Raw genomic sequence first — 24,832 nt, 5'->3', positions numbered from 1 at the left:
AAGCAGCATGTGCAGGCACGGAAGGGTAGGAGCGCATGGTGCGTGTCGGGGACCTGCCGGGGCAGTGCTTTAGAATAGCTGCAGGATAGCGGCAAGAGGGGCGGTGCCTGTTGCACATATATTGGAGGGTCCTGGAGTTTCAGCCTGGAGGCTATCGGTGATCACTGAATAGTTTAATAGGAGAAGGACTTTATATTAGAGTGTGTGAAGAGAGCAGGGTAAGAACGGAAGCAGGGGATTATCACAATAACTCAGACATGAGGACGTAAAAGCTTCCACGACTCTTGTGGTAGTCGTGGGAACTTGAGGCGACCCAATGGATTCAACAGGTAATTTTGACACAGAAATGTTAAGTGGTTGGCTTGGGAGAGGAGCAGGGAGGAGGAAGTTTTTAAATGAGCAACTGAACTCTAAGGATTTATTTAGCAAGCAGTGGAGGCGGAGCAACCCCGCTGGTGCCCCGTTAGTCCCTGCCCCACAAGTAGTGATGGTGCAGGTTGAGAGAGTAGGTGAACACCATCTTTCTTGTTTCAGCTTTTCCCATTTCCATGCCAGGAGGCCTTTTACCGTATTTCTTCCCCTTTGGGAGTAGGCATTCTACTGCAGCTCTTCTTCCTTGAACAGAGCCTGAATGAAAGGCCAAGGTACAGTCCTAAGCCTAATCTTCTGTCCTATCTGTGGCAGCCTCAGTCCTCTGCCAAGATGGGCAGGCACACCTCTCCCCAGTGGGCCCCTGCCTTGTCCTCACAACCCAGGCTGTGATCTGTCCTAGCGATTCTAGACAAAAAGAAGAGAAGCATGGACGAGTTTTCACCAGAATACCTCTACTGCTACTCTTTTGGACCTTTTGCAGGAAGCCGGTGCCTTATGTCCCATGACTCTCTTAATTAGATTGGTGGTCTCAGCTCTAGGACAGGATGTTAGCCCAGTGGTGCTTATCCAGAACCACTGTAGGCTTCACCCACTGGCTGTCAGGTATGGGGGTGGAGGAGTGAGAAGCAGCAAAGGACCATTAGGCCAAAATCTACCATTAGAGACGACAGTCATTTCCATGGCTTTCCACACATTAGCAGAATTACCAAACCCCAAAGGCTGCTATAAGATAATTTATTACAGACTAGCCTATAATCTGTAACAATGGCACATATAATAATTAACAACAGCAAAGATGCTTGGTTTCTTGTTTCATGTAATGGCCAGTACATCTGTGGACAATGTCGAGTCCTCAGGAAGTCCAGGAGGCTGCTACAGAGGAAATCCAAGAACCATGTCACATCTCTGAGCAAGTCTTGAGAAGTCCATTTGACTCTCTGAAAGTTTGTCTCTGACCTCCCAGGGAATGTTGAGGGCCCCCTCCATCCAGCCTGTACAGAGGGATCAGAGTCCAGGCTCCTTCTACAGGGTTGAATATCTGAGGGGAATAGCAAATGACCCAGATGAAAGAGAGAGACTGAGACCAAAGTCTAGATTCCCTCTGCAAGGTGGAGGATGGCTAGAAGGCAGTGGACACAGATGAGCAGGACTTTTTTTAGACTGGTTTCTATTTGGCTTTGTTCAGGGCCTACCCAAGAAGAAAATACTCCTGGATCCTTCAACTACCCCTCAGGTAGATACATGTTAGAACAGCCTGTCACGTCCTGAAGCATCACTCCCCTGCCTAGAGGAGTGAGGGAGGGAGACTCCCAGGCAGGTGGCCCCTAGTGCCTGGGGTCCAAAGAAATATTCTTCTCAGGGCTTTGAAGCACCATGTGAACCTGGTTCTACTCATCATACAATCTGGGGAAAGGCATTAGCATAGTTCATTTCTAGAAGGTATCTTGTTCAGTTTCAAAGCCTTGTTCTCATTGGAGCCACAGAAAATCAGTGGATTCTGCTCAAGGGACAGTCTAAATTCTACTCTGTGTACTCCTGCCCTGGCCATACTCCAATCCAGACCACAGGGCTCAGCAACAGGCTCAACTGACTACCCAGCCAGCCAGGCACAAGTTCCACACCCTCTACACTTGTTTTTCTAATGATTGGTGTGTATGTGTCTAACTGGATAAGCTGTGGCATGGAGATGGTAAAGGTGGGATGAGGAGTGGAGGGGTGTCTACCAAGAATGGCTGACACTCTCAGAAATGTTTGTCCTTCTCTCTTTGTGGAAAATTTCTCCATATGGTAACCCCACATACCAGCCCCTAGTACCACAGTCCTGCTGGGTCAGGGCTTCATGACCCTTTCTGTGAAAAGCAATATTATCACCACCCCAAATTTTTCCTTAAATATCTTTAACTGAAGGGGTCAGCCTCTTGACTGCAAAGATCCTAAGCTGGTTACACAGCTAACTCCCACTGGCCCTGATGTGTGAAATTGCTGCTGCCTGATTGGCACAGGAGTCGAAGGTGTTCAGCTCCCCTCCTCTGTGGAACGAGACTCTGATTTGAGTTTCACAAATTCTCGGGCCACCTCGTCATTGCTCCTCTGAGACAAAATCCGGAGAATGGTCAGGCCTGTCTCATCCATGTGGATCTTCCGGCCCAAGGGGCACCAGCAGGCACAGCTGCCCTTGGCTGTGACATCCCTCAGAGGCATCACAGCCAGCCCTAGCATGCGATCTTCCCGGGCAAAGCAGTAATCCTTCACGCATATCTGCAACTCATAGGACTCGGGCCCCTCTTCATTTCCCAGGAGGCTGTGAGCACAAGATAGAAGTTAATGAGGCCAGAGTTGAGAGTCTTCAGCTGATTTCACCCTAGTCTGCCATCACCCGGGGCCCTCCTCCCCCCTCCCAACCCTCAAGTCTTACCCCCCATCCCAGAGTCCTGCAGGTCCCCCACCCTGTAACTTACAAGTGGAATGTCTCATTGTACTTGGGGGCCCAGTTGTTACTTTTGGACTTGGTTGTGAACTTCCTCTTCTTATCACTTTGGTGTGGGCCAACCATGGTCACCTCCACAAAAGGCCGGAACATACCCGCTGTCTGCCACTTGAGGTCATTGGCAGCCACCACTGCCCAAACAAGGGAAACCTGTGAGGGATCCCACCAGGAATTCCCAGTTCTTGAACCCCAGGTGACCTTCCCCTTGGAGGAGGGCTGAGATGAGCAGCCCCTGCTTTTGAATGATGAGTGAGGCCACTGGGCAAGGAAAGGGCAGACCTGTAAGTCCATCACTCACCTTTCACTGTGACCTTGTGCTCCCCAGTACCAGGGTGTGTAAACAAGTCCACCTGAATAGAGACTTCTCCCACAGGATCGTCCACACCAGACCCTGAGGGACAAATGGAGAGATGATCCCCCATTGGAGAACTCTAGGAGGTAAAACTGAGGGGTGAGGAGGCCACCACCCTATACCCAAAAGCAAGAAGCAATCACCACAGTAACCATGGGAAGTAAGCAATAGAAGAAGGGAAAGAAATGGGATAAAGAACAAGGCTGTGTCTTGTAACACAAGTTAAGCTGACAGCATCTTAGGCACAACATTTTCCAAAAGTGCACTAAGACTCTCTCTCAAGGATCCCCAAAACTCTATCTCCTAGGCTGAAGGATTTTTCATTAAAAGATGTTGGGGTAGGACAGTGCCATCACCTTATATCTGTGTCTGGGAATTATGCTGACTTGGTGGTGTCTCTTAATGGAAAAATTGTGGGTCTTCTCTAGCCAAAAGCAGCAACCTTCCACCTATGCCCAGGATTCCTAGAGGTCCCTGCTTGGGAGGCTGCAGGATTCCTAGAGGTCCCTGCTTGGGTGGCTGCTGTGCTCTGAAAGACTTCATCCCCCTCAAACCTGGGCCCCTCTATAGAATGAACTCCCCAGTTCCAATCTCTGAAAAGAGCCAATCTACAGGCTCCCCTTAGCAGAGACCCCACCCTATTTTAAGAAAACACCGGGCTGGGTGTGGTGGCTCATGCCTGTAATCCCAGCACTTTGGGAGGCCAAGGCGGGTGGATCATGAGGTCAGGAGATTGAGACCATCCTGGCTAATACAGTGAAACCCTGTCTCAACTAAAAATACAAAAAAAATTAGCTGGGTGTGGTGGTGGGCGCCTGTAGTCCCAGCTACTCGGGAGGCTGAGGCAGGAGAATGGCGTGAACCTGGAAGACGGAGCTTGCAGTGAGCTGAAATCATGCCACTGCACTCCAGCCTGGGCAACAGAGTGAGACTCTGTCTCAAAAAAAAAAAAAAAAAAGAAAAGAAAAGAAAAGAAAAAAGAAACCACCACAATCTAACACCCCAGAGAAAATCCTTCTTTGTCCCGAGGTAGAAGGGTGGGAGAATGCTGAGAACACAGACAGGGATCAACAACAGAGCCCCTTCCTGGGCTATATGAAGGCATTACCCATCTCTAAGACTTGGGATAGAGCTCCTAAACTTTGAGAGCTGGTTCCCCCACCCCCAGCACGAGTTGCTCATTCTAGCTCCCAGGGGTCAGTGTTAGCCCATGTTAGATCCATATTTGCATGGTGTACAACATACCCTTTTCCGGCCGAATGTCCTCATTAGCAGTAAATCTAATACCTTTCCCATCATGCACTGAATGAGGGCAGGCAAGTCAGAGGTAGTAGCAGCAGCAGAACAGAGAAAGAAGAATTCGTTAGCAGTCTAAGGAGTTAACAGCCATTCAAAGCAGCTCTACACATATTCTGAGGGAGCACAGAGGTGGGGCAGAGTGGAGAAAGAAGTGAAAGAGCTGGAGTCAGTGTGTGAATGCTCCAAATTAGACTTCATGGGTCAGAGACCAACCAAATCATAGGCAGAAACAGTAGAAAAAGACAGAGAGGATGTATCTGAGACCAGCAGGACAAGAGAGAGGCTGGAGGCTCTAATTTCTTAGACCCTTAAATGATAAAGCAATGAGTAGAAAATGCACACACATACATATGGATTCTTCCTGCAGTCTCCAACCTTGCTCTCACCATATGTGCGCTCATTCCAGGCTCTCCTCATCTTTTATCAAGCTTAAAGCTTAATGCTTCTAAAAAGCCTTTCTGGATTAACTCAGATCTTCTTTGATGGTGTATGCCTGCACATGTACCCAGCTCTGTAAAAGTTCTCCCTGTCCACTTAAGTAAGACTCACAGCTCTTCTTTTGCTCTCTATTCTTCCCTCCCTGGATTGGAAATGAGAACAGATGGGGAATAGAGCAGTACTTTAGGTCCCTTCCATTTTCTCACCTCCCATCACCAGTCTACCTGCTTAGACCCCTCTCCCCTCTAGGTCAGCCCTGTGTCCCAGATTCACATACAGCTCAGTAATGCCTAAGCGTCAACTTCTGCCACCACTTTCACTCCCCTAGGCAGCCTGCTCAGGTTTCCTAGGAACAAGCAGTAAGAAATGTGCCTGAGGTGCCTCTGGGGAGGGCTCTGCTCCAGCATCAGAATTTCAACCTGAGCTACATCTATGCAGATGTGTTTTGTTTTCGACAGGCCACGCTAAAGGTAGGGAGGGGTTCTGAGCACTGAAAATCACTGGGAGAAAGCTGGCTTCCTGGGTCCCCTGTGCATAAGCAGCACCCCTGAGACTGGAACTACAGCTGTGCACAGGGCCCCGGGATCCACACCCTCCCTTCAGCAGCTGCCATGGTTTGCCTCTCTTCCTTGTCTCCCTATGCATGCTGCCGAGTCTGGAAAGTCTTTTGCCTTCTCTCCCCAGGACAACTCCCAGCAAAGCTCCCCACACTACGAGCCTTCATATTTCTCATGGCTTCCATTCATTCTCAAGGCTTCCTCACAGATTTTTCCTTCTTGCAGCTTACCAGTCAGGGTGTACTCCTTGAGCTCAATAAACATGCATGGGCCAGGCAATGTCTGGGAAAAGAAATCTTAGACATATCTCCCAGGCCTCTGTTATTCTCCTGCCTGGTAATGGGTATGGGGTGGAGGTAAGTACTGAGATCCCATCAAGCAATCGAGATCTGAATTTGAAGGGTTCTCTGAAGAAGTACCTGGATCTGCCCCCAAGGGCATGAAGATACAGACTCCCTAGGGGAAGATGTGTATCAGAGAGGAGAGGTGGAAACCCAAAGCCCTCAGGGCCTTACCTTGGGTGGTCTGCGAACGCACAAAGGTCTTGATGAGAGTGTCAGTAGTCTGTGTGTACAGAGACAGGGCATACCGTAGAGACTGCAGATCTGGGCTCTTCTCCAGGAAGGTTTTCTTCAGCCCATTGCCTCCTGCATGGAAGTATTGCTGCAAGATAAAAGAGCACCTGTGACTGCTTCATCCCCTTACAGAAAGCAGCTCCCCAACATTGTCCTCAGAGAAGCAAGAAGAGGACTGTGAGAACAGGCTGTTCAGGAACACCCACAGAACCAGAGTCATAGGCTCTTGGGTGAAGAGTATTATTTGGGTATTTGGCAGGATTGGTAGGGGATGGCCACATTTTTGGAGGTAGGGTGGTGTTTGAAGGATGGGTCTTTCTGGACAGGCACAGAAATGGAATAGAAGCATTTCAGGCAAGGAGAAGGACCAAAAGTGCTCTTTTACCCATCTGAACCTTAGAGAACTTGAGACCTATGACATACCTCTCCCAGGTGCCTTGAAGCACAGTTCATAGGTTCCTGCCTTATATCACCTTACCAATGATAAGCATCTTGAACTTAGGAACCGTATCTGATTCTCTTTGTATCCTTGGCAGTACATAGTAACTCTCTTCTGGATGTGGAGTGCTAGGAGTTGGAGGGACACCTGGTCTGGGAGAGTGGGATGCCAGGGCCAAGTGAGTGTGGTGGTAAGGCTGTCTGAAAAAGGGGGGGCCTCCACCTTGATGGTGTCCAGGGCGAGGTCAAGGACTGCACACTGCTTTGGAGTGAGATTCCGTGTTTCCTCTCGCACCATGTGATCCTGTTCAGAGAAATCAGCAGCATCAGGACAGCTCAGAGCAGTCATGAAAGTCTTGCACCCACCTGCCAGCCCACAGTGCATATTCATCTCCTTTTCCTCTTCAGTCTCCAAAGCTCCAATTTCCTTCCCCCCATCCACCCTCTCTCCATGACTTCAGAAGGAGCACACCTACCAGGAGGACCCCACACCCAGAGTACCTTGAGTTTGGAAAGATGGCTCAGCTCCTTGGCAGCAGTGAAGATCATCTGGGTGCCCTGGGCAGAGGGGGAATCAGTCAAAAGCAGAGGACCCCAACTCCATCAGCAAGCAGTAAGTGAGGGGAAGGGAGACAGCAGGAGGAAGTAGAAGGAGGTGTCCTTACCGTCTGGTCAGTGAGTGGGGGCAGAACAATCATCCTCTCCATTGTGTTCATCACCACGCGCCAGAGCTCCTTCAGTACACGCTTCAGAACCGTCTTCTCACACACAGTGGCAAAGAGGGTGAGGCTGCAAGTCCAGGCAACAGGTGAGGCCAGGGTGAGAGTTTGAGAACCCCTCTTCCCAAGGAGCTCCCCTGCCGGATGGCATCTGCTCCTGAATGCTGTACTCACTTGCCATCCAGGAAGTCCATGAGAGGCCGGAGCACGCTATCTGCATCCTGAGTCGCTGAGGCCCTGGCGTCTGGAGATGCATTCCCTGTGCCCCGAACCTGGCCCAGGATGTCGGCCATTTGTCGAACACACTCATCAATCCGTACCTGGAAACTACACACGTGCCCGCAGTGTAGCCTTCCTCTCCCCAAACACACGCTGCCCCTGGAGCGGCACCAGCTATTTGGTCCCATTCCCATATGCTCATGGTGCAGTTCCAGCAGGGACAGTCAGCAGGAGTACAGGGAAGATCTCATACCTGCAGCTATATGGAGAGGTGTGGGGCAAGGGCTCTGGGATTGGCTAGGGACCAATCTGGCTCTGAGGGCTTGTATTGTGGGGTCACTGACCTGTTTCCAAACACCATGCTGAGCTCATCCAGAACCGTATTCAGTTTCACCTGCAGCTCCTTCAGACTGTCTGCAGCTTCAAGGTCCAGCTGTATTCACAGGAGGTAAGCCTGGCTAGGCTGCTTTTCTTACCCTCTTCTACCCTGCCACACCCCTACTACTCCCTTGCAGGGCCCTACCCCAGTGCCTATTCCTCCTTCGCAGGGCCCTACCCCAGTGCCTATTCCTCCCTTGCAGGGCCTTACCCCCAATGCTTATCTCAGATTAAGCCAGCCCAGACCCCAAGCTGGCCTACACCTAGTAAAGAGAGGGTGGAGTTCTGTGGCCAAGGAGCTCAGGAATAAAGGGAAAATACAGTGACTCCCAAACCCTAAGACCTACCTCCTTGCCTCCCATGGCCTCAAACATTTTCTCCAGCTGGACCCTCAGTTGCTGCATGTTGTTCATCAGGATGCAGGGCTTTGGGGACAGATGTAGCTGTTGAGTCTTGGCTCCTTTCAGCATAGGGCCCATTAGCCTAGGGTCCCTCCCTCTCTCACAAAAGCCACAGGGACTTCACATATTACATAGGTTTCTCCCTAAGCACGAAGAGCTGGGGCCAGTTCAGAGAATTCTCCTTGACTAAAAGCAAACGTTTTGATTTTTAAGCTGGGTGGTAGGTACTCAAGTATTAATGTATTATTCTTTAGAACTCGTTGAATATCTTAAGTTTATATATAAAAGACTAAACAAAGGTCTAGCTTAGCAGAGGATAATGTACCAAATGAGACTCACAGGAACTCTGTCAAGTTCTCATAATTTTGTGGCATGGATCTGAAGCAAAGCCATGGTGGGAATCAGGCATCAGAAGTGTCACCCCAACCCTCAATTCTGAGGACAGCTTCAAAAGCAAGGATTCAAATGTCTTCCACTCTCTTTCTCTAAGAGTCCCAGGGCCTGAACCTACCAGTTTCTCCTTTGTGCAATAGGTTGGGAAGTCCTTTGACAAGATGTCTGCATATTGCATCAGCACCTTCCCAATGGTCTGAGAAGAGGAGAAAAGGAAAGAAAAGGAAAGGGAACTCTTAGCTCTTCTATGGGGATCTTGCCTGAGGTGGCACTTCTCATCACAGAACAGTAACAGCAGGGAGGTAAAGGGGGAATCTCACAGTACGGGACAAAGCTCTCTCTCAACCACAGAACAGCACTAAGACAGAACCATCTGTCTGCTCCAGAAACAAGCAAAGGAGAATGGGGGTCACATAAGGCTCTACCTGCAGGCCACAATGGAGAGGTGCTGAGCTCAGGCCTGTGATGAGACTGTGAGTGTGGTGGTGGTAAGGGGGAGGGAGTAGGAAGGGTTATGGTCACCTTAGCAAACCTCCTCATGTAGTGGGCAAGGATGCTGGGGTCTGGGCATTCCAGCTTCCGGATGATCTCAAAGCTCTGATTGAGTTGTGTGAAGACATCCACCACAGAGCAGGAAAAGAGTGCATGCTCTGATGTCTGCTGGAACTAAGGAAGACCACACACAGGGTCACCATCCACAGCTTCTATCTTTTCCCAAGCTTGTAGAGTTTGAAAAGGCTCTGACCCAGCAAGGGTGGCTAGTGGCCCTCAACAGCCCTCCTGTGAACTCCACAGGACAGGCATAGCCATCCTGGCTAAAACCCAGTAACTTCTGCCGATAGCTAATTGCTGGGAGACCTGGCCTGGACCCTGTGCAGCCAAAGCCCCTGACTTACTCCATCCTTCTTATCTCGCTCCAGGGCTCCATGCAGGAATTCCAGGGATACATCCTCATTCTCATCCAGCCATTGTAGCACAAACTGCTCAAACCACCTGCAGTCAGAGCAGGAGAACAGGGGGTTAGAACTCGTGGTTGGAATATGCCATTTCCTGACAGTTCCACTAGACTGGGATCCTCTGGATGGCAGGGCACAGTTTAACACTTTTCTCTGTCTACAGTGGTACCTGGAACAGGCAGTCCCCAAGACTGACTTGCTGAAATGAATTGGGGATACTAGCCCTGCCCACCCAGAGGGCCGTCTTCCCTTCCCTCTGTAGTGCCCACATGATGACTCACGCTGGGTACTCAGGCACCTGCCCCTGGAGGACAGGCAGATCCCGCACGTATTCATTGTGGAGCCATTTCACCTTGAAGTGCAGGTTCATGTAGTCAGCACTCTTACACAGGCGGTCTTTCTCATGCTCTAGTGGTAGGGAGAAAGGTTGGGTCAGGTCCCAGCAGTAGAGTCCATGGTTCCTGAGCCTTCCCAAGGCAGCAGATCTGGTCAGGCAACTCCATCAGATGTCCTAGGACAAGGGTGACTCCAAACCTCCTCCTCACAGCCATCTCTCCCCACCAGTGTTCTGCTCAGCAACTCTCCACAAGCTTGGCCCAAATCTTCCTCTAGAAAGACTAAGCCAGACTCCCCGATAAAGCCTGCAATCTTTTTGTTCCAGCATTTGGAAGTGGTCTTTTTGCTCTAGCATCTGGCCTCTGGTGAAGGGGAGGAGAAAGGGCCATGAGTGCTGATGCTGATTAGTAGGGAGACTGCCCATGACTGTAGAGGGCAATGGTTTTCCAGGGCCTTTCTGATCATGCTAGTTGAGCTTCAGAGAGGCTTAAAGGCAGAGATGAGCAGGTGTACATGGCATGAATGGGTCAATGACAACTACAGAGACAAGGAAAATCAAACTGGGCCAAACTGACAGAGCAGTTGGGCAGCCATGGTGTAATGGAATCTTGAGGCAAACTGAACAGCTCTAGGGCAGAGCTGAGACACTGAAAAAATGAATTCTCAGGGAAGTATGCAAATATGAATAGTCAGTTTGGAAACTATGGAAACACAGCCAGATGAAAGGACATATCATGCTGCAGAAAATGGGGCACTTATTATGAACTTGAAAAGTCATCTTGCTGAATCTCCAGAACCTTCTGGAAAATCTAGGACAAAGATAACTCACAATTTGCTCAGAGTCTGGAGCACTGGCCACACCCATAGGTTCTCTTCATCTACCCCCTTTATAGCTGAAGCACTAATTTAAATAATAAAAATCAATTGTATGCTGACACATCAACATAATGGTAAAAGCAAGCAAATGTGGGAGAGGACTAAGCGGCAGAGATGAGAAGGCCCCTGTCCTTGGGGACTCTGTTGCTCAACTTTGAGTTGCCATGGGCGATGCTCCTCCAAGTCAAGGTGGAACATTCAGGCTGCGGCAGCTGGCCCTTGTGAACTAGTGCAGCAGACACTGAAGGAGGAAATGGAAGCCTGGGATTAAGCCTCAAAGGTCTTCAAGTCCCAGGAATTTCATTCCCTGGCACTACAGGCAGTACTGTCTCAACCTAAAGTTGCATTTGCAGTCTCTTCTATGAAGCAGTGAGCAGGAGAAGAGGGAAAAGGTATAAGACTAGGGGCAAAAGAACACTAAAAGTTCTTACCACCCAGAAAGAGGACTTTTCGTATACGAATGACAGTGGATGCTTGTGACAGAGCAGAGACACCAATAAGCAACAAAGAGAGTAAAAAAATCAGGGACATCAGAGAGACCCTCAGGACATCGAGAGAGACCCTCTCCTCCATCCCTCTCCCCTGCTGTTCTTGAACCAGTCTAAGAACCTAGAAACATCAGGAGGGCCCTCCTCCTTCCTTTTCAAGCAGGGCTGCCCATCACTCTGTAACTCCCTCTTTCTTTTTTTTATTTTATTTTATTTTTATTATTATACTTTAAGTTCTAGGGTACATGTGTCATAACGTCAGGTTTGTTACATATGTATACTTTGCCCATGTTGGTGTGCTGGCACCCATCACTCGCAGCACCATCAATTCGCTCATTTATATCAGGTATACTCCAGTGCAATCCCTCCCCCCTCCCCTGATAGGGACCCGGTTGTGATGTCCCCTTCCCGAGTCCAAGTGATCTCATTGTTCAGTTCCCACCTATGGGAAGTGAGAAACATGCGGTGTTTGGTTTTCCCTGTTCTTGTGATAGTTTGCTAAGATGATGGTTTCCAGCTGCATCCATGTCCCTACAAAGGATGCAAACTCATCCTTTTTTTATGGCTGCATAGTAATTCCCATGGTGTATATGGTCCACATTTTCTAATCAAGTCCTGTCAACTCATGGACATTTGGTGATTCCAAGTCTTTGCTATGTGAAAGTGCCGCATAAACCATGTGTGCATGTGTTCTTTATAGCAGCATGATTTATAATCCTTTGGGTATATACCAGTAGTGGGATGGCTGGGTCATATGGTACATCTATTCTAGATCCTTCAGGAATTGCCATACTCTTTTCCATAATGGTTGAACTAGTTTACAATCCCCACCAACCAGTGTAAAAGATTCCTATTATCTCCAACATCCTCCTCCCAGCACCTGTTGTTTCCTGACTTTTTAATGATTGCCATTCAACCCTGGTGTGGAGACTGGTATCTCATTGTGGTTTTGATTTGCATTTTCTCTGATGGCCAAGTGATGATGAGCATTTCCATGTGTCTGGTTGGCTTATAAATGTCTTCTTTTGAGAATGTCCTGTTCATATCCCTTTCCACTTTTGATGGGTTGTTTTTTTCTTGTAAATTTGTTTGAGTTCTTTGTAGGTTCTGGATATCAGCCCTTTTGTCAGATGAGTAGATTGCAAAATTTTCTACCATTCTGAATAGGTTGCCTGTTCACTCTGATGTAGTTCTTTTGCTGTGCAGAAGCTCTTTAGTTTAATGAGATCCCATTCTTGTCAATTTTTTGGCTTTTGCTGCTGTTGCTTTTGGTGTTTTAGACATGAAGCCTTGCCCATGCCTATGTCCTGAATGGTACTACCTAGGTTTTCTTCTAGGGTTTTTAACGGTATTAGTTCTAACATTTTAAGTCTCTAATCCATCTTGAATTTAATTTTCGTATAAGGAGTAAGGAAAGGATCCAGTTTCAGCTTTCTTCTTATGGCGTAGCCAATTTTCCCAGCAACCATTTATTAAATAGGGAATCCTTTCCCCATTTTCTTGTTTCTCTCAGGTTTGTCAAAGATCAATGGCTGTAGATGTGTGGTATTATTTTCTGGGACTCTGTTCTGTTCCATTGGTCTATATCCTCTGTTTTGGTACCAGTACCATGCTGGTTTTGGTTTACTGTAGCTTGTATATAGTTTGAAGTCAGGTAGGGACTTTCAAGTTACCCTTTTTACATATAATTTTCACTTTCTCTGTCAATTCATTATCTGCCCTCTGGCCCCTATCCCTAATTTCTGTATTAACTTCTCTGGTGTAAAAACTAACTGACAAGTTCTGAAACACCGGCCAGACTTTCAGCTATTCTAACAAGTCCCATGGAGTCATGCTCCAGTAAAGCTGTTTGAGGTGAGGTAGTCTGTCAGAAGGGCCAATCCATAACCTCCTGCCCCTGACTTCCACCTAACTCCCTCCTTTCCTCCTGGAGAGCTCTTCCAACCTCATGATTTCAACTACCCAGTTTGCTGGTATCTCCCCCTAATCTCTCTTTGGTTCTGGTAACGTCTATATACACTTCTTATTTTTTTTGAGATGGAGTCTTGCTCTGTCGCCCAGGGTGGAGTGCAGTGGTGCTCTCTCTGCTCACTGCAACCTCTGCCTCCTGGGTTCAAGCAATTCTCCTGCCTCAGGCTCCTGAGTAGCTGGGATTACAGACTTGTGCCAGCACACCTGGCTAATGTTTGTATTTTTAGTAGAGTTGGGATTTCACCATGTTGGCCAGGCTGGTCATGAACTCCTGAACTCAGGTGATCCACTTGCCTCAGCCCTGCAAAGTGCTGGGATTACAGGTGTAAGCCACTGCACCTAGCCCATATAAGCTTCGGATGGAACATTTCATCATGCCTAGATTTAACTTGCCCCTGTCTCTCACCATCTTAAAATCTCCAGCTGAAGTGGAACAGAGTACACCAACTAATCTTACCCTCTTGTTCAATGCTGAGTTTTATCCTCGAATCTTCCTTCTACCTCTTTATTCATACCCAATTAAATCACCAGCTCCCGATTTCACCTCCAAATGTCTCTGGAATCTATCCATTCCTTCTAGCCACACTATTACCTGCCTATGTCTCATTACCACCATCTCTAACCTGGATTACTACAATAGCCTCCAGACTGGTCATTCTGCCTCCCAATCCATTCTCCACACTGTAGACAGAGCGAGTGGCCTTTCTACATAATAATCTGATCATGTCAATCCCTTGCTTAACATATGTCAGTGGCTCTCAACTACCTCAAGATAGAGTCCAAAATTCAGCTGAGTGCAGTGGCTCACACCTGTAATCCCAGCACTTTGAGAGGCTGAGCGAGGCAGATCACTTGAAGCTAAGGGTTCAAGACCAGACTGGCCAACATGGTGAAACCCCGTCTCTACTAAAAATACAAAACTTAGCTGTGTGTGGTGGTACACGCTTGTAATCCCAGCTACCCGGGTGGCTGAGGCAAGAGAATCGCTTAAATCCAGGAGGCGGAGGTTGCAGTGAGCCAAGATCAGCCCACTGCACTCCAGCCTGGGCAACACAGCAAGGCTCAAAAAAAAAAAAAAAAAAAAAAAATAGAGAGAGAGAGTCCAAAAGCCTAGGCATGGCTTACAACCTCCTTCACAATCTGACTCTGTCACACCTCTCCATCTTCAGGTCTTACTTATCTCTTCCCCTACCCTCTGAAGTGCTAGTCACACTGAACTGCTGCTTCCAGTTCTCCAAGCATGCCAGCTCTCTTTAGACCCCAGGTCTTGGACATGCTGTAGCCTCTGCATGAAATGTTCTGTGTCTCCCTATCTTGTCACTACCACGCTCCCAGCTAAGTCTTATTACCCTTCAGGTTTCAGATTGTACATCGCCTCCCCCAGGAAGCCTTCCCAGGTCCTCAGAGTCTGGGTTACATGGTTCTCCTGTGTGCTCTCAGCACCCTATACTTACTCCTCTTGTGGCATTATAACTTTGTGGTTGTTTTTTGTTTGGTTTTTTTTTTTTGAGACGGAGTCTCATTCTGTTACCCAGGCTAGAGTGCAGTGGCACGATCTTGGCTCACTGCAACCTCCGCCTCCCAGGTTCACACGATTCTCCTGCCTCAGCCTCCTAAGTAGCTGGGATTACAGGCACACACCACCACACCTGGCTAATTTTTTGTGTATTTTTAGTAGAGACAGGGTTTCACTATGTTGGCCAGACTGGTCTCGAACTCCTGACCTCGTGATCCACCCGCCTCAGCCTCCCAAAGTGCTAGGATTACAGGTGTGAGCCACTGCGCCCGGCCATAACTCTGTGTTGTAACTGCCAATTTATATGACTGTTTTCTAGACTGCTCTGTGAGCTTCTTAAGGGATGGTACTATGCCTCATTCATCTCATTGGGTTCCAATAACCAGCACAGTGCCTGGCGCAGAGAAAATATTCAATAAACATTTGGTGAATGGAGTGGGGATTTACTGTAAAGTGGCAAGAAGGAACTTTTGTTTCATATTTTAATTGGGAGAGTTGTTACACAGTTGGGCTTATTTGTCAAAACTCATTAAATTGTATTCTTAAAGTGGTCTTACTGTATCATCTATAAATTATACCTTAATAATGTTGACTTACAAAATATTTGGCGAAGAACAGCATTTTCAACTTTCCTTTTATAGTCGGAGTCAATGCCACTCTCCTATCATCCAGGCCCCCAAACTCCTCCCCTTCTCTTGCCCTCCATATTCTGACCATCACAAAGTCCTGTTCTGGCTTCCTTCCAATGTCTATCAAAGCCCATTCTCATCTCTCCACTTCTCTTCTCTAATCCCAGCGCCCTCCATCCCTAAATTATTACAACAGCTCATCATTATCTGTGTTCTCTGATTCTAGTCTCTCCCTGTTCTAGCTGCCCTCATCTCCCACTGAGGTAGATCTTATTAAAATACTACTGGGTTCACATTTCATCTCTGCTCATGAGCCTGTAATGGTTTCTTATTGTTCTTAAGAACTAAGATTTAGTCAGTGCTGAGTAAGTGCCAGACAGTATGCTAAATACATCTCAGTACTTCATCAAAGAAATAGATGCTATCATCACTCCCATTTTACAGATGAGAAAATGGGAGCTCATAAAAATTAAGTAGTTTGGACCAAATTCACACTGCTACGTAGGCAGTGAAATTGATGTTTGAAATCAGGCCAACATTAATTCTTTCTCTTAAAGTAGAAGTTTTCAATCCTTCTGTGTTTGTTTTAAACATTAGCAGAACTCTCCTTTCAAAAGAAATCTCACCTAGAATTCCATGTAAGAATGATAAAAGCAGAGCTGGCTGAGCTGACATCATGTAAGAGGCCTGGAGCCTAGCCTTTGGGATTTCCCTTCAACTTAGCTCCTGAGATACTTCTGTTTGAAAACCTCTGCCCCACCTTACACTACTTCTCTTGTGGGGTTGATTCACTTTTCACAAGTATTTTCTCTTTTCCCCCAAACCCACTGGAGCCAGAGTTCTTCAAGAACTGAGACTGTACTCCCCATCAGGCTCACTAAGTGGCATCTGGAGGGAGAGACCAGTGACCTCCTTCCTGGCCTGACAGCAGGCAGCCCTGCTCTGGACTTGTATTACAGAATGTACGCGTGTAGTCTGTGGCTGGCTCAAATGTAACACAGATCTTCAAGATTTCTTTCAATCTCAAGACTCACTGATTATTTTTTGTTTTTTTGAGACGGAATCTCGCTGTGTCGCCCAGGCTGGGGTGCAGTGGCCGGATCTCAGCTCACTGCAAGCTCCGCCTCCCAGGTTCACGCCATTCTCCGGCCTCAGCCTCCGAGTAGCTGGGACTACAGGCGCCCGCCAGCACATCTGGCTAATTTTTTGTATTTTTAGTAGAGACGGGGTTTCACCATGTTAGCCAGGATGGTCTTGATCTCCTGACCTCGTGATCCACCCACCTCGGCCTCCCAAAGTGCTGGGATTACAGGCTTGAGCCACCGCACCCGGCCTCAAGACTGATTCTAAACCTCACACATTCAAGAGTCTGAGGGTGGCCCATCTGCCCTGCCATCCCACCCAAATAACAGATCCGGACTCTGCTTTGTCCTTGCCCAGATGGCTCCTCCTCCTAGATGGGCTTTCACAGAATGAGGAGACAGACTACCACACCTAAACAGGCAGGAAAGGCTGCTGAATAGGTGAGTATAGATGGGTACAGATGGGAAGGTCTGATACAGGTATGGAATGATATCTTTGTGGACCAAGGTAGGAAATGAATAAAAGAACAAGCTGAATGAGTAAGATGAATAATAATTTGCCTGTGGCCCTGCTCTATAGGAGAAGTGAGGGAAGAAGTATCTTCCTGGCATTGTCATACTAAACCAGAGCAGCTTTCAAGAAAAGGCAGGCCAGAGAGTCCCCAACATAAGAAAACAATTATATTTTTTTCTGTATATTTATCAGAAATATCTGTATATTTAAGGTTCTGATTATTTAAAACTGAAGTTTCACAAGACCATTCTCCAGGAAGTGGACAACCTCAGAACACCCACCATGGGAGAAGTTCATCTCTGGGCTGGGAAGGTCTTGAATAGGCAGTTGCTCCAAAGCTGGAAGGAGGAACCTACAGCCACACAGCCATTTTCATATTTCCTTTGGCTGCAACTTTGCCTACCAAGGTCTCCTGGGGGCCTACCTCCCACCAGGCCTAAAATTCCTTTAGTTTCTCACTATACCACTCACCAAACAACAAGTTGTTGTTGTCTGGAAGAGGAAAGGGACAGTGAACAAGGAGCTTGGGCTAGGAGCCTGGCAGCCTACCAATTTGGACAGATCCTTACCCTCCAATGCATATTTCATGTCTTGGGCAAACAGATGCCACATCACTTCTGCGCTGACTTTTCCCACATTCAACTCCTGAGGAAACCTGGATGACAGAAGAAACCACAGTCAGAGAATAAGGCAAGAGCCATTTGATTTGATTCATTTCAAGGCCAAAGTGCCTAGTTCTTGGAAGTCATATTGGAGAGAGGAGAAGCTTAGAGTACAGGGCTAGGTCCAATCTGGAGAAAAGGGGCCCAGGGGCCAGTGGCAGGACAAGTGGGGGCAGAAGGGATCCCCGTAGGCAAGATGGGCCTGGGGGCAGAAGATGCCCAGAAGGCAGGCAATTGAGAGGCAGAGACTTTCCAGGCAGTGGCTGGAGAGCAAGCGCAGGCTAAATAAGATGGAGGAGAAAGGGCAAGGGAGGGGTGGGCTATAAGAAGGCCCACTTCATTCAGAGTGGACAGACACATACACACATGGTCTCTGGATCCCCTGGGGCTCCTATGGCAGCCACAGTCCCAGAAGGAGGCTGGCTCAGTCTGGGCAGGGACCCCCATTATGTTTCCACACCTTTCTCCAGAAACAGTTACCCAGACAGATACAAGGGACAGAGGGACAGATGGACGGACAGGAAGAAGAGGTGGCACTGCAAACATACAGAGACAGGAAAGAGGTTGTTAGACAGATGGACAGACCAATCACCAACAGACAGGGCCAAAGAGGGTGATACTCACTGGTTCAGAACAGGTGTGTAGGAATTCTTATCTTCCTCTATGATTGACACGATAAGTGTGATGAGCTTGGGCCAGAAATCCAGGTTCCGAATGCTGGGCCCTTGTTCCTCTGGAGGTAGCTCCTGCTTCTTGATCCAGAGGACACAGTGAGAGAGAGGGAGAGAGAGTCAGAGTAGAATGTAAAGGGTGTCTCCAATGATCCTCTTTCTCTTCCCCTCCCTATACCTCTTCCTCTAGAATCAAGGACCTTTCCTCTCCTAGAGCCTGTCTTCCACAAGACTATCCCTGTTCTGTAAGAATGGCTATTGTGAGATCCCAGAACACAGGGAGCCTGTCGCTGAGAGGTTCTGTCCTCAGCCCCAGGGCACTGCTCTGATAAACTTGGTCAGTCCAAGAGATATAAAGATGCCCATCCTCCTTCTTCCTTCTCTCAGTTGCTACGGGCAGAGTAACTCCCTGGCTAAAAGAAACAGCCCCTCCAGCCTCACTAAGTAGGTCCAGTTCTATGCGGCCCCTACAGGCAGGTAGCCCTCCTCTTCTGGTGGTGTTCCCCTACTGACACCACACCACAACCACACACACACACATCTCAGTTCTGAGCTCTTTCAATTTCTGCAGGAGCTACTGAACAGATCTAGGGTGCATTTCAGCCTTTCAGTGGAGTAGGACTTCCCTTGACCCCCTGAAGTTATTACGGGGAAGAACTGCATCTAGGAAGCTATTTGCCTAGCTGGATAAGAAATGGCCTTACTTGGGAAGAGGCAAGCCTGAAAGCTTTACCTGAAATATAGAGTAAAAAATCACTCTATAGTCACAGCCCAGAAAAGTGAGGTAGGAGTCACCACAGGGAGCCTGGAACACATATTGTCTCCCACTAAGACAAAGACGAAGGTGGAGCTGCCCAGAAGTACAGGAACAGGGCCTTTATGTGGGATGTCACATGCCACTGGAAAGCTTCCACAGTCCTTAATAAGCCTGCATTATCAAGAAGTTACTAGAAACCAGGACAGAATCTTTAATATCACTTAAATACATCTCTTCCTTTTATTTTTCTGTCATTGTCCTGGCTCAGGCTCTTATCATTCAAGGATTTCTGAACTGGTCTTTGATCTTCAATCCAATCCCTACTCCTCGCAGCTATCAGTGATCTTTCTACAAAGAAAATCTCAGCGTGTTACTCCTCTGCTTAAAGCCCTTCAACGGCATGCAATACAGTTTAAATTCCTTAGTTTAGATCTTCCAGAATGTGACTCTCTCTCAACCTCATACAACTCTTTTTGTTCCAGCTTATGTGCCACACACTCTGCTAAGACCTTTATACACATTATCCTATCTAATCCTCACAACGACTCCATTGAGTAGAAATTATTATCACCTTCATTTACAGATGAGGAGAGTGAAGGACAGCAAGGTTATATGACTTGTGCAGAGTCATGCAGTTGTAAAGAGCAGAACTAAGATTTGATCTCAGATAGCTGATTCCCACAGCCTGATGCTGTAAGTACCCTAAATTGCCATACTTCTTTATTTTTATTTTGTTTTTTTGAGATGGAGTCTCCCCTCTGTCACCCAGGCTGGAGTGCAGCGGCACGATCTCGGCTCACTGCAACTTCTGCCTCCTGGGTTCAAGCAATTCTCCTGCCTCAGCTTCCCAAGTAGCTGGGATTCCAAGCGTCCACCACCATGCCTGGCTAATTTTGGTATTTTTAGTAGAGATGGGGTTTCACCATATTGGCCAGGCTACTTTCAAACTCCTGACCTCAAGTGATCCACTCGCCCCAGCTTCCCAAAGAGCTAGAATCACAGGCGTGAGCCACTGCGCCTGGCCTGCTTATATTTCTTTAAATTAACATGCTTATACATAATTCTGTGCCTCTAAGCATTCTATTTGCTCTCTGTGGTATGCCCCTTCCCTCTAGCCCCTTTCTTTAGTCAATTCCTACTCCTTCCTCAAAATTCAGATTGAACTTTGCCTCTTCTGAGAGGTTTTCCTGACATCCCTGGTACGGCCTCCCAGAGCATGCTCGCTGAACCTTTGGTGTAGATGTATCAGAAAACTACAACTACAGTAAAACATAGTAACAAAAAAATAACAAAAACAACAAAAAATAAATGTAGTAATTTGCCCTGACCTCCACTAAACAATGAGATCCCCAAAGACTGAAATGCCTCTTACTCAACTTTGCCTCTAATGCTCTGTTAAGTGAATGGATGGACGAATAAACCAATGACTGAAGGTCAGCAGAAAGAAATTTTAAAAGACATGAAGAGTTTATGCCAGTGTAAATATGAAAAAATGAAATTGAAAGAAAGTAAAAAGCAGATACCAAAACACAAAGGCTAAAGAGTATCCCTGAATAGTTTATGAACTCTCTTTCCAAGTCTAGTTCATTCTCATGCTGGGGAATAGAGACCAAATCTTCAACCAGACCTCTCCATAGTTGAAAGATCAAAGCTGAGAACAGTGTCTTGCCTCGACCAGAGAGACTTCATACACGGATGACAGAGGAGCCCAGAATGTGTCAAGTAAAACAAAGGCCTCGGAAAACCTCCCATGGACTTCAGAACCAACAGGAGGCTTTATAAACCTTAAAAGGAGGAGGCTTAAATACATGGCTGGCACAGAAAGTGCACTTGGGAATGAGAAGAGGCAGTAGGAACAAGATCTTAGTCTTTATGAGGGTGCTCCTAGGAAGCTTTACAAGTTGGATGTATTTACCTAAAAATAAGTGTCCAAGACATTTAGGTTGTCCTGCCATCATTGGTTGTCCAAATCCCACTGCCTTTTAAGGTCTATCTCAAATGTTCCTTATTTTATGTATCTTTTTCCGGTATCTGATCAAGAGTGGGAAAAGACTCTTTCTCCTTGGAATTCCTTTAATTTTATCCCTTTTTCAAGGCCCTTCAAGTCAAAAGACTCTGGGATGGACTGAGAATTCACCTACTCAACCCCTGAACCCCATGAATTTAGGTTTACTTTCTTCAACATCATTATTGTTGCCATTGCCCAGGGGTCTCTTTCCATCCACATATCTCATGGTCCACATGGTTCATACTCCGCAACTCACTTACCATTAAGAACATCAAGTACTTTGTCCTGAGCGCCTTTCCACCACCATGGTGAAGGAAAGCTGAGGCTCTAGAGAGCCACTGATAGCTGGCCCCACCTGATCCCGAACCTCTTACCAGCTGGTACTGGTGGCTGTATAAGTCGTGGCAGTTGTTGAAGATATATTCATATGTGGAGTTCAAACAGGCCTTCACACAATCCTTTACCACCTGGCTGGCTCTTGGAGGGCTTTGCAGTTCTTGTACCTGCCAATTAAAAGAAGAAATATGGGCCCAAGGTCCTGCTCATCTGGGTGGGATATTCTCCTAACACTACCCCAAACCTACTCTAGATTCTTTCATCCCTCTCTGGGTCCCTAGACCTTTCCCTGTGATGAAATTGCCAGGATAGCTGACAGGGAAAACTTCCAGCCCATCCTCATGGATTTATAGTCCTTATGCTCTCTCAGAAGTAACCCAGGGAACAGGTACACAGAACTGTAAGCTTAGAGGTGATGAATCCTGTAGCTTCAGACTCTGCCCAGTGATTCTTATTTTTGATGTTCCCGTAGCCAGGTCTCCAGCCCAGAACCACCCAAACCCAGTCCATTTCTTACCTTCATTCTGAAGAAAGTAATGCTGGTCAGCAAATCCACTGTGGATTTTAAGTCCTGAAGCCGTTCAGGACTCCCAGCAGGGAAATTATTCTGTTGCAAATCAAGCAAATGTAAGAAAGGAACAGAGGACTATGAAAACCTTCCCTGCCAAAAGTGATGATATCAAAAGCTTCCCTAATTGCTACCTACTGGGTTTTTCTCTAGTCGAGCTGGCCAAAAACACTGTAATGTTACAGGTCTTCTTCTCTTTTTTCTATTGATGCAAACAGGCTCTTGCCAAAAGCAGGGGTTAATACACTCCACCCTAGAAAGCAAGACATCCTCCCTCTAGCCCTACTTCCCATGCAATGTATAAGAACTTGTACAAATGAACACACAGGCATACACACACTTACACACATGCTTTTCTTGGATGAAGATTCTTACACACCAACAGCGACTTCTTCAAAAGTTACAATCTAACTGTATATCCTGGAATATAAGTGGAGCCACACTACAGGCCAAACTGAGGTCCAGGACCTGTACTTTTTATACAATAGACCCCAGCTCTTCTACTGTTCTGCAGCCAGCAGATGGCAGATCTCTGAGCAGAACTGCTTTTGGAGTGAGCTCCTTAGGAATTTCCAGCCATCCTTACTTCATTCACTTTGACATGAGTCTTAGGAGGGAGCTGCTATGAAGAGCTGAAGGGAGATGCTGAGCCTGTCTTCACATTAATGGTCAGTTTTTAAACCTTCAAATGGCTACTTATATGCCAAATATAAGACATACAGTCAGCTGTCCATTATTTGTGCAAATGGAGGGCACTCGAGCAGACAATTAAAACCTCACTTCTTTTAACTTTAAGGTTGTTTTATACTTACTTTTAATGTGCGTATATTGCCTGTTCTGAAAATTCACAGCACTTTAAAGCAAGTAATGAAGCCGTTCTAAGATCTAACATAGGAGGAACTGAGAAACTGCCCATTTCTTTATCCTGTCCTGTCCCAGGTACCCATCCTCCTACTACACCTATTTCCTCCCTTTATACTACAAATGGACATGCTCTCTGATACAAATTACTTGCAAAAACCAAGCTACTCTCTCTCCCCCTAGCCAGATTCTCACACCTCCCCTGGAAAACGAGGAGAGTATGGAAAAATGCAAAAAAGAAATGCAATTAGGTATCTAATTTTTTAAAAGGGTACTCCCGGAAGAGATTAATCTCAGGAAACTCCCTAATGAGAATGTCACCAGAGAGTTTAGTAGAGTGTTAACAGTGAGGTTGGAAAGCCAACTGTCCATAAAAAGTAACCATACCTGCTGCTATTTATACACCACATGGTCCCTGGAGTTAAAAGAACCACAGGTGTCAGTAGCATTGGCCATTTGCGTGGATGTGATGACACAGACCAGCTTTCCCTGGCCTCAATCTTTACAGCCAAGATTGGCCTACAGTCTCTCTGGGACTGTGCTTGATATCTATTATCCTGCCCACAGCCATGTCTTCACTCACCCTATATGTAGAGAGGTCGATCCTCAGTGAGTTGTGTAGCTGGTCCAGCAGTTTTACAAATCTCTCTTTCTGAGGGTGAGAAACAAATAATGTGGAAGAAAAAGAGAACCTGTGTCTGAGTCCCCTAAACTACAACAGAAACAGAACCACCTCTGGATGAGTAGAAAGAGTTGGGAGGCATTGGGCTGGAAACACATCCCTGCCTATGGGAAGAACAACAAACAGTGTAATGAGATAGATAGTCCCTGTTCTATCTCTTTGCAGCTCTGTCCCAATCTGGGAAATCTCACACTGGCAAGGAAAAAGCCAAGTCCCTGGGAGGAGAAAAGGCTCCTTCTACCCAAGAGTCAATAGGGCACAACCAGTGCATCTCTATCCCTTTGGGACTGTAACTTATCTCAGTTAGATAAGAAGAAACTCCAAACACATTCTCTCTTGAGTCTGAGGTCTCCTGACTTATCTCGGGGTAGTGCATAATAGTTATATAGCCACAGCCTAGCAGTGATGACGGGAGAGAGAAACTGATGCATTTGAAAGATAACAGGGCAGGCCTGAAGGGGTCTCTCTTTAAACCACATTCCACACACACTTCCCATAGTGTATACTTTTTAAATGTTAAAATAACTAACATATACTATTTTAATAGTTGATTTTCATAGAAAAAGTATACTTAAACATGGAATCATATGCCTGCAGGATGTTGGCATCCCACTCCTAGAACTCATATATTGATTATATGAGTAGATATTGATTAAGTCAATACATAATGAGATGAGGCAAAATGGAACATATATTTGACTGGCTTAATACATTACACATCTACAGAAAGACTCTATCAACAACAAAAAATTCATTAGTACCAAAAAATCAGGGCTCGCAGACTCAGTGAATTGGGGTGACATCAGTAACTTTATGCCCAAAATGGTCATTTTTGTGTCGGGTCAGAATGATTTTATCTAGTTTATACTGAATTAAAGTCAGGTGACATTTTGAGCAATGACTCAACTTCTCAGGTACCTTAACCCAGGAAGGGCACACCCTGGATAGGGAAAACAGTCCAGACACTAGAAAAGGTACAGGTTCAAGTGCACGTGCACACTGGCATCGTTGCTTAGACATCAGTCTCATATAAACTCAAGTAATATGAATCCGTCACAGACAGATTGAACAAGATTTTTAAAAGTCCATTTGTGGACCTGCAAGACTAAAGAATATGGAAGAATATGGTAACTCAACCAAGTTGTTGGCCCAGAGAGATTCTGGCCAAGCCCAGGTGCTACCACCCCCAACCACCTTCTCTTCTTTATCTGTGTCTGTGGAGAGGCTATTAGTATAGTCTGCATACCCATAAGGAAACAAGGTTCATCTATCAAAATGGAAGCTACCTGA

General features: G+C 46.8%; 1 protein-coding gene across 6 annotated transcripts in view; it reads right to left on the bottom strand.

Annotated features, from left to right (window-relative positions):
* Positions 1-1,091: 1,091 nt before the first annotated feature.
* The window catches only part of UNC13B (unc-13 homolog B), a 235,863-nt gene continuing 212,122 nt past the window's right edge, over positions 1,092-24,832 (bottom strand). The window contains exons 22-41 of one of the 6 annotated variants that reach the window (XM_017865604.1): positions 23,444-23,512; positions 21,949-22,038; positions 21,470-21,598; positions 18,284-18,411; positions 17,567-17,652; positions 9,867-9,993; positions 9,526-9,622; positions 9,152-9,295; positions 8,748-8,825; positions 8,183-8,260; positions 7,802-7,890; positions 7,413-7,565; positions 7,185-7,308; positions 7,021-7,077; positions 6,743-6,823; positions 6,022-6,169; positions 4,458-4,514; positions 3,159-3,251; positions 2,832-2,991; positions 1,092-2,674 (exon numbers count right to left, since the gene is read on the bottom strand). In XM_017865604.1, the coding sequence (XP_017721093.1) occupies positions 2,389-2,674; positions 2,832-2,991; positions 3,159-3,251; positions 4,458-4,514; positions 6,022-6,169; positions 6,743-6,823; positions 7,021-7,077; positions 7,185-7,308; positions 7,413-7,565; positions 7,802-7,890; positions 8,183-8,260; positions 8,748-8,825; positions 9,152-9,295; positions 9,526-9,622; positions 9,867-9,993; positions 17,567-17,652; positions 18,284-18,411; positions 21,470-21,598; positions 21,949-22,038; positions 23,444-23,512 (2,274 nt within the window). In that variant the 3' untranslated portion in view covers positions 1,092-2,388. The remainder of the gene's footprint in view (positions 2,675-2,831; positions 2,992-3,158; positions 3,252-4,457; positions 4,515-6,021; positions 6,170-6,742; positions 6,824-7,020; positions 7,078-7,184; positions 7,309-7,412; positions 7,566-7,801; positions 7,891-8,182; positions 8,261-8,747; positions 8,826-9,151; positions 9,296-9,525; positions 9,623-9,866; positions 9,994-17,566; positions 17,653-18,283; positions 18,412-21,469; positions 21,599-21,948; positions 22,039-23,443; positions 23,513-24,832) is intronic. The other 5 variants (XM_017865606.1, XM_017865605.1, XM_017865607.1 and 2 more) reach the window with 5 other exon arrangements.

This window comes from Rhinopithecus bieti, unplaced genomic scaffold (assembly GCF_001698545.2).
Source record: "Rhinopithecus bieti isolate Rb0 unplaced genomic scaffold, ASM169854v2 scaffold_82876, whole genome shotgun sequence".
Taxonomy (NCBI): Eukaryota; Metazoa; Chordata; class Mammalia; order Primates; family Cercopithecidae; genus Rhinopithecus; species Rhinopithecus bieti.
The sequence above is the reverse complement of the archived record's forward strand: the minus strand, read 5'-3'. Positions and strand labels throughout refer to the sequence as shown.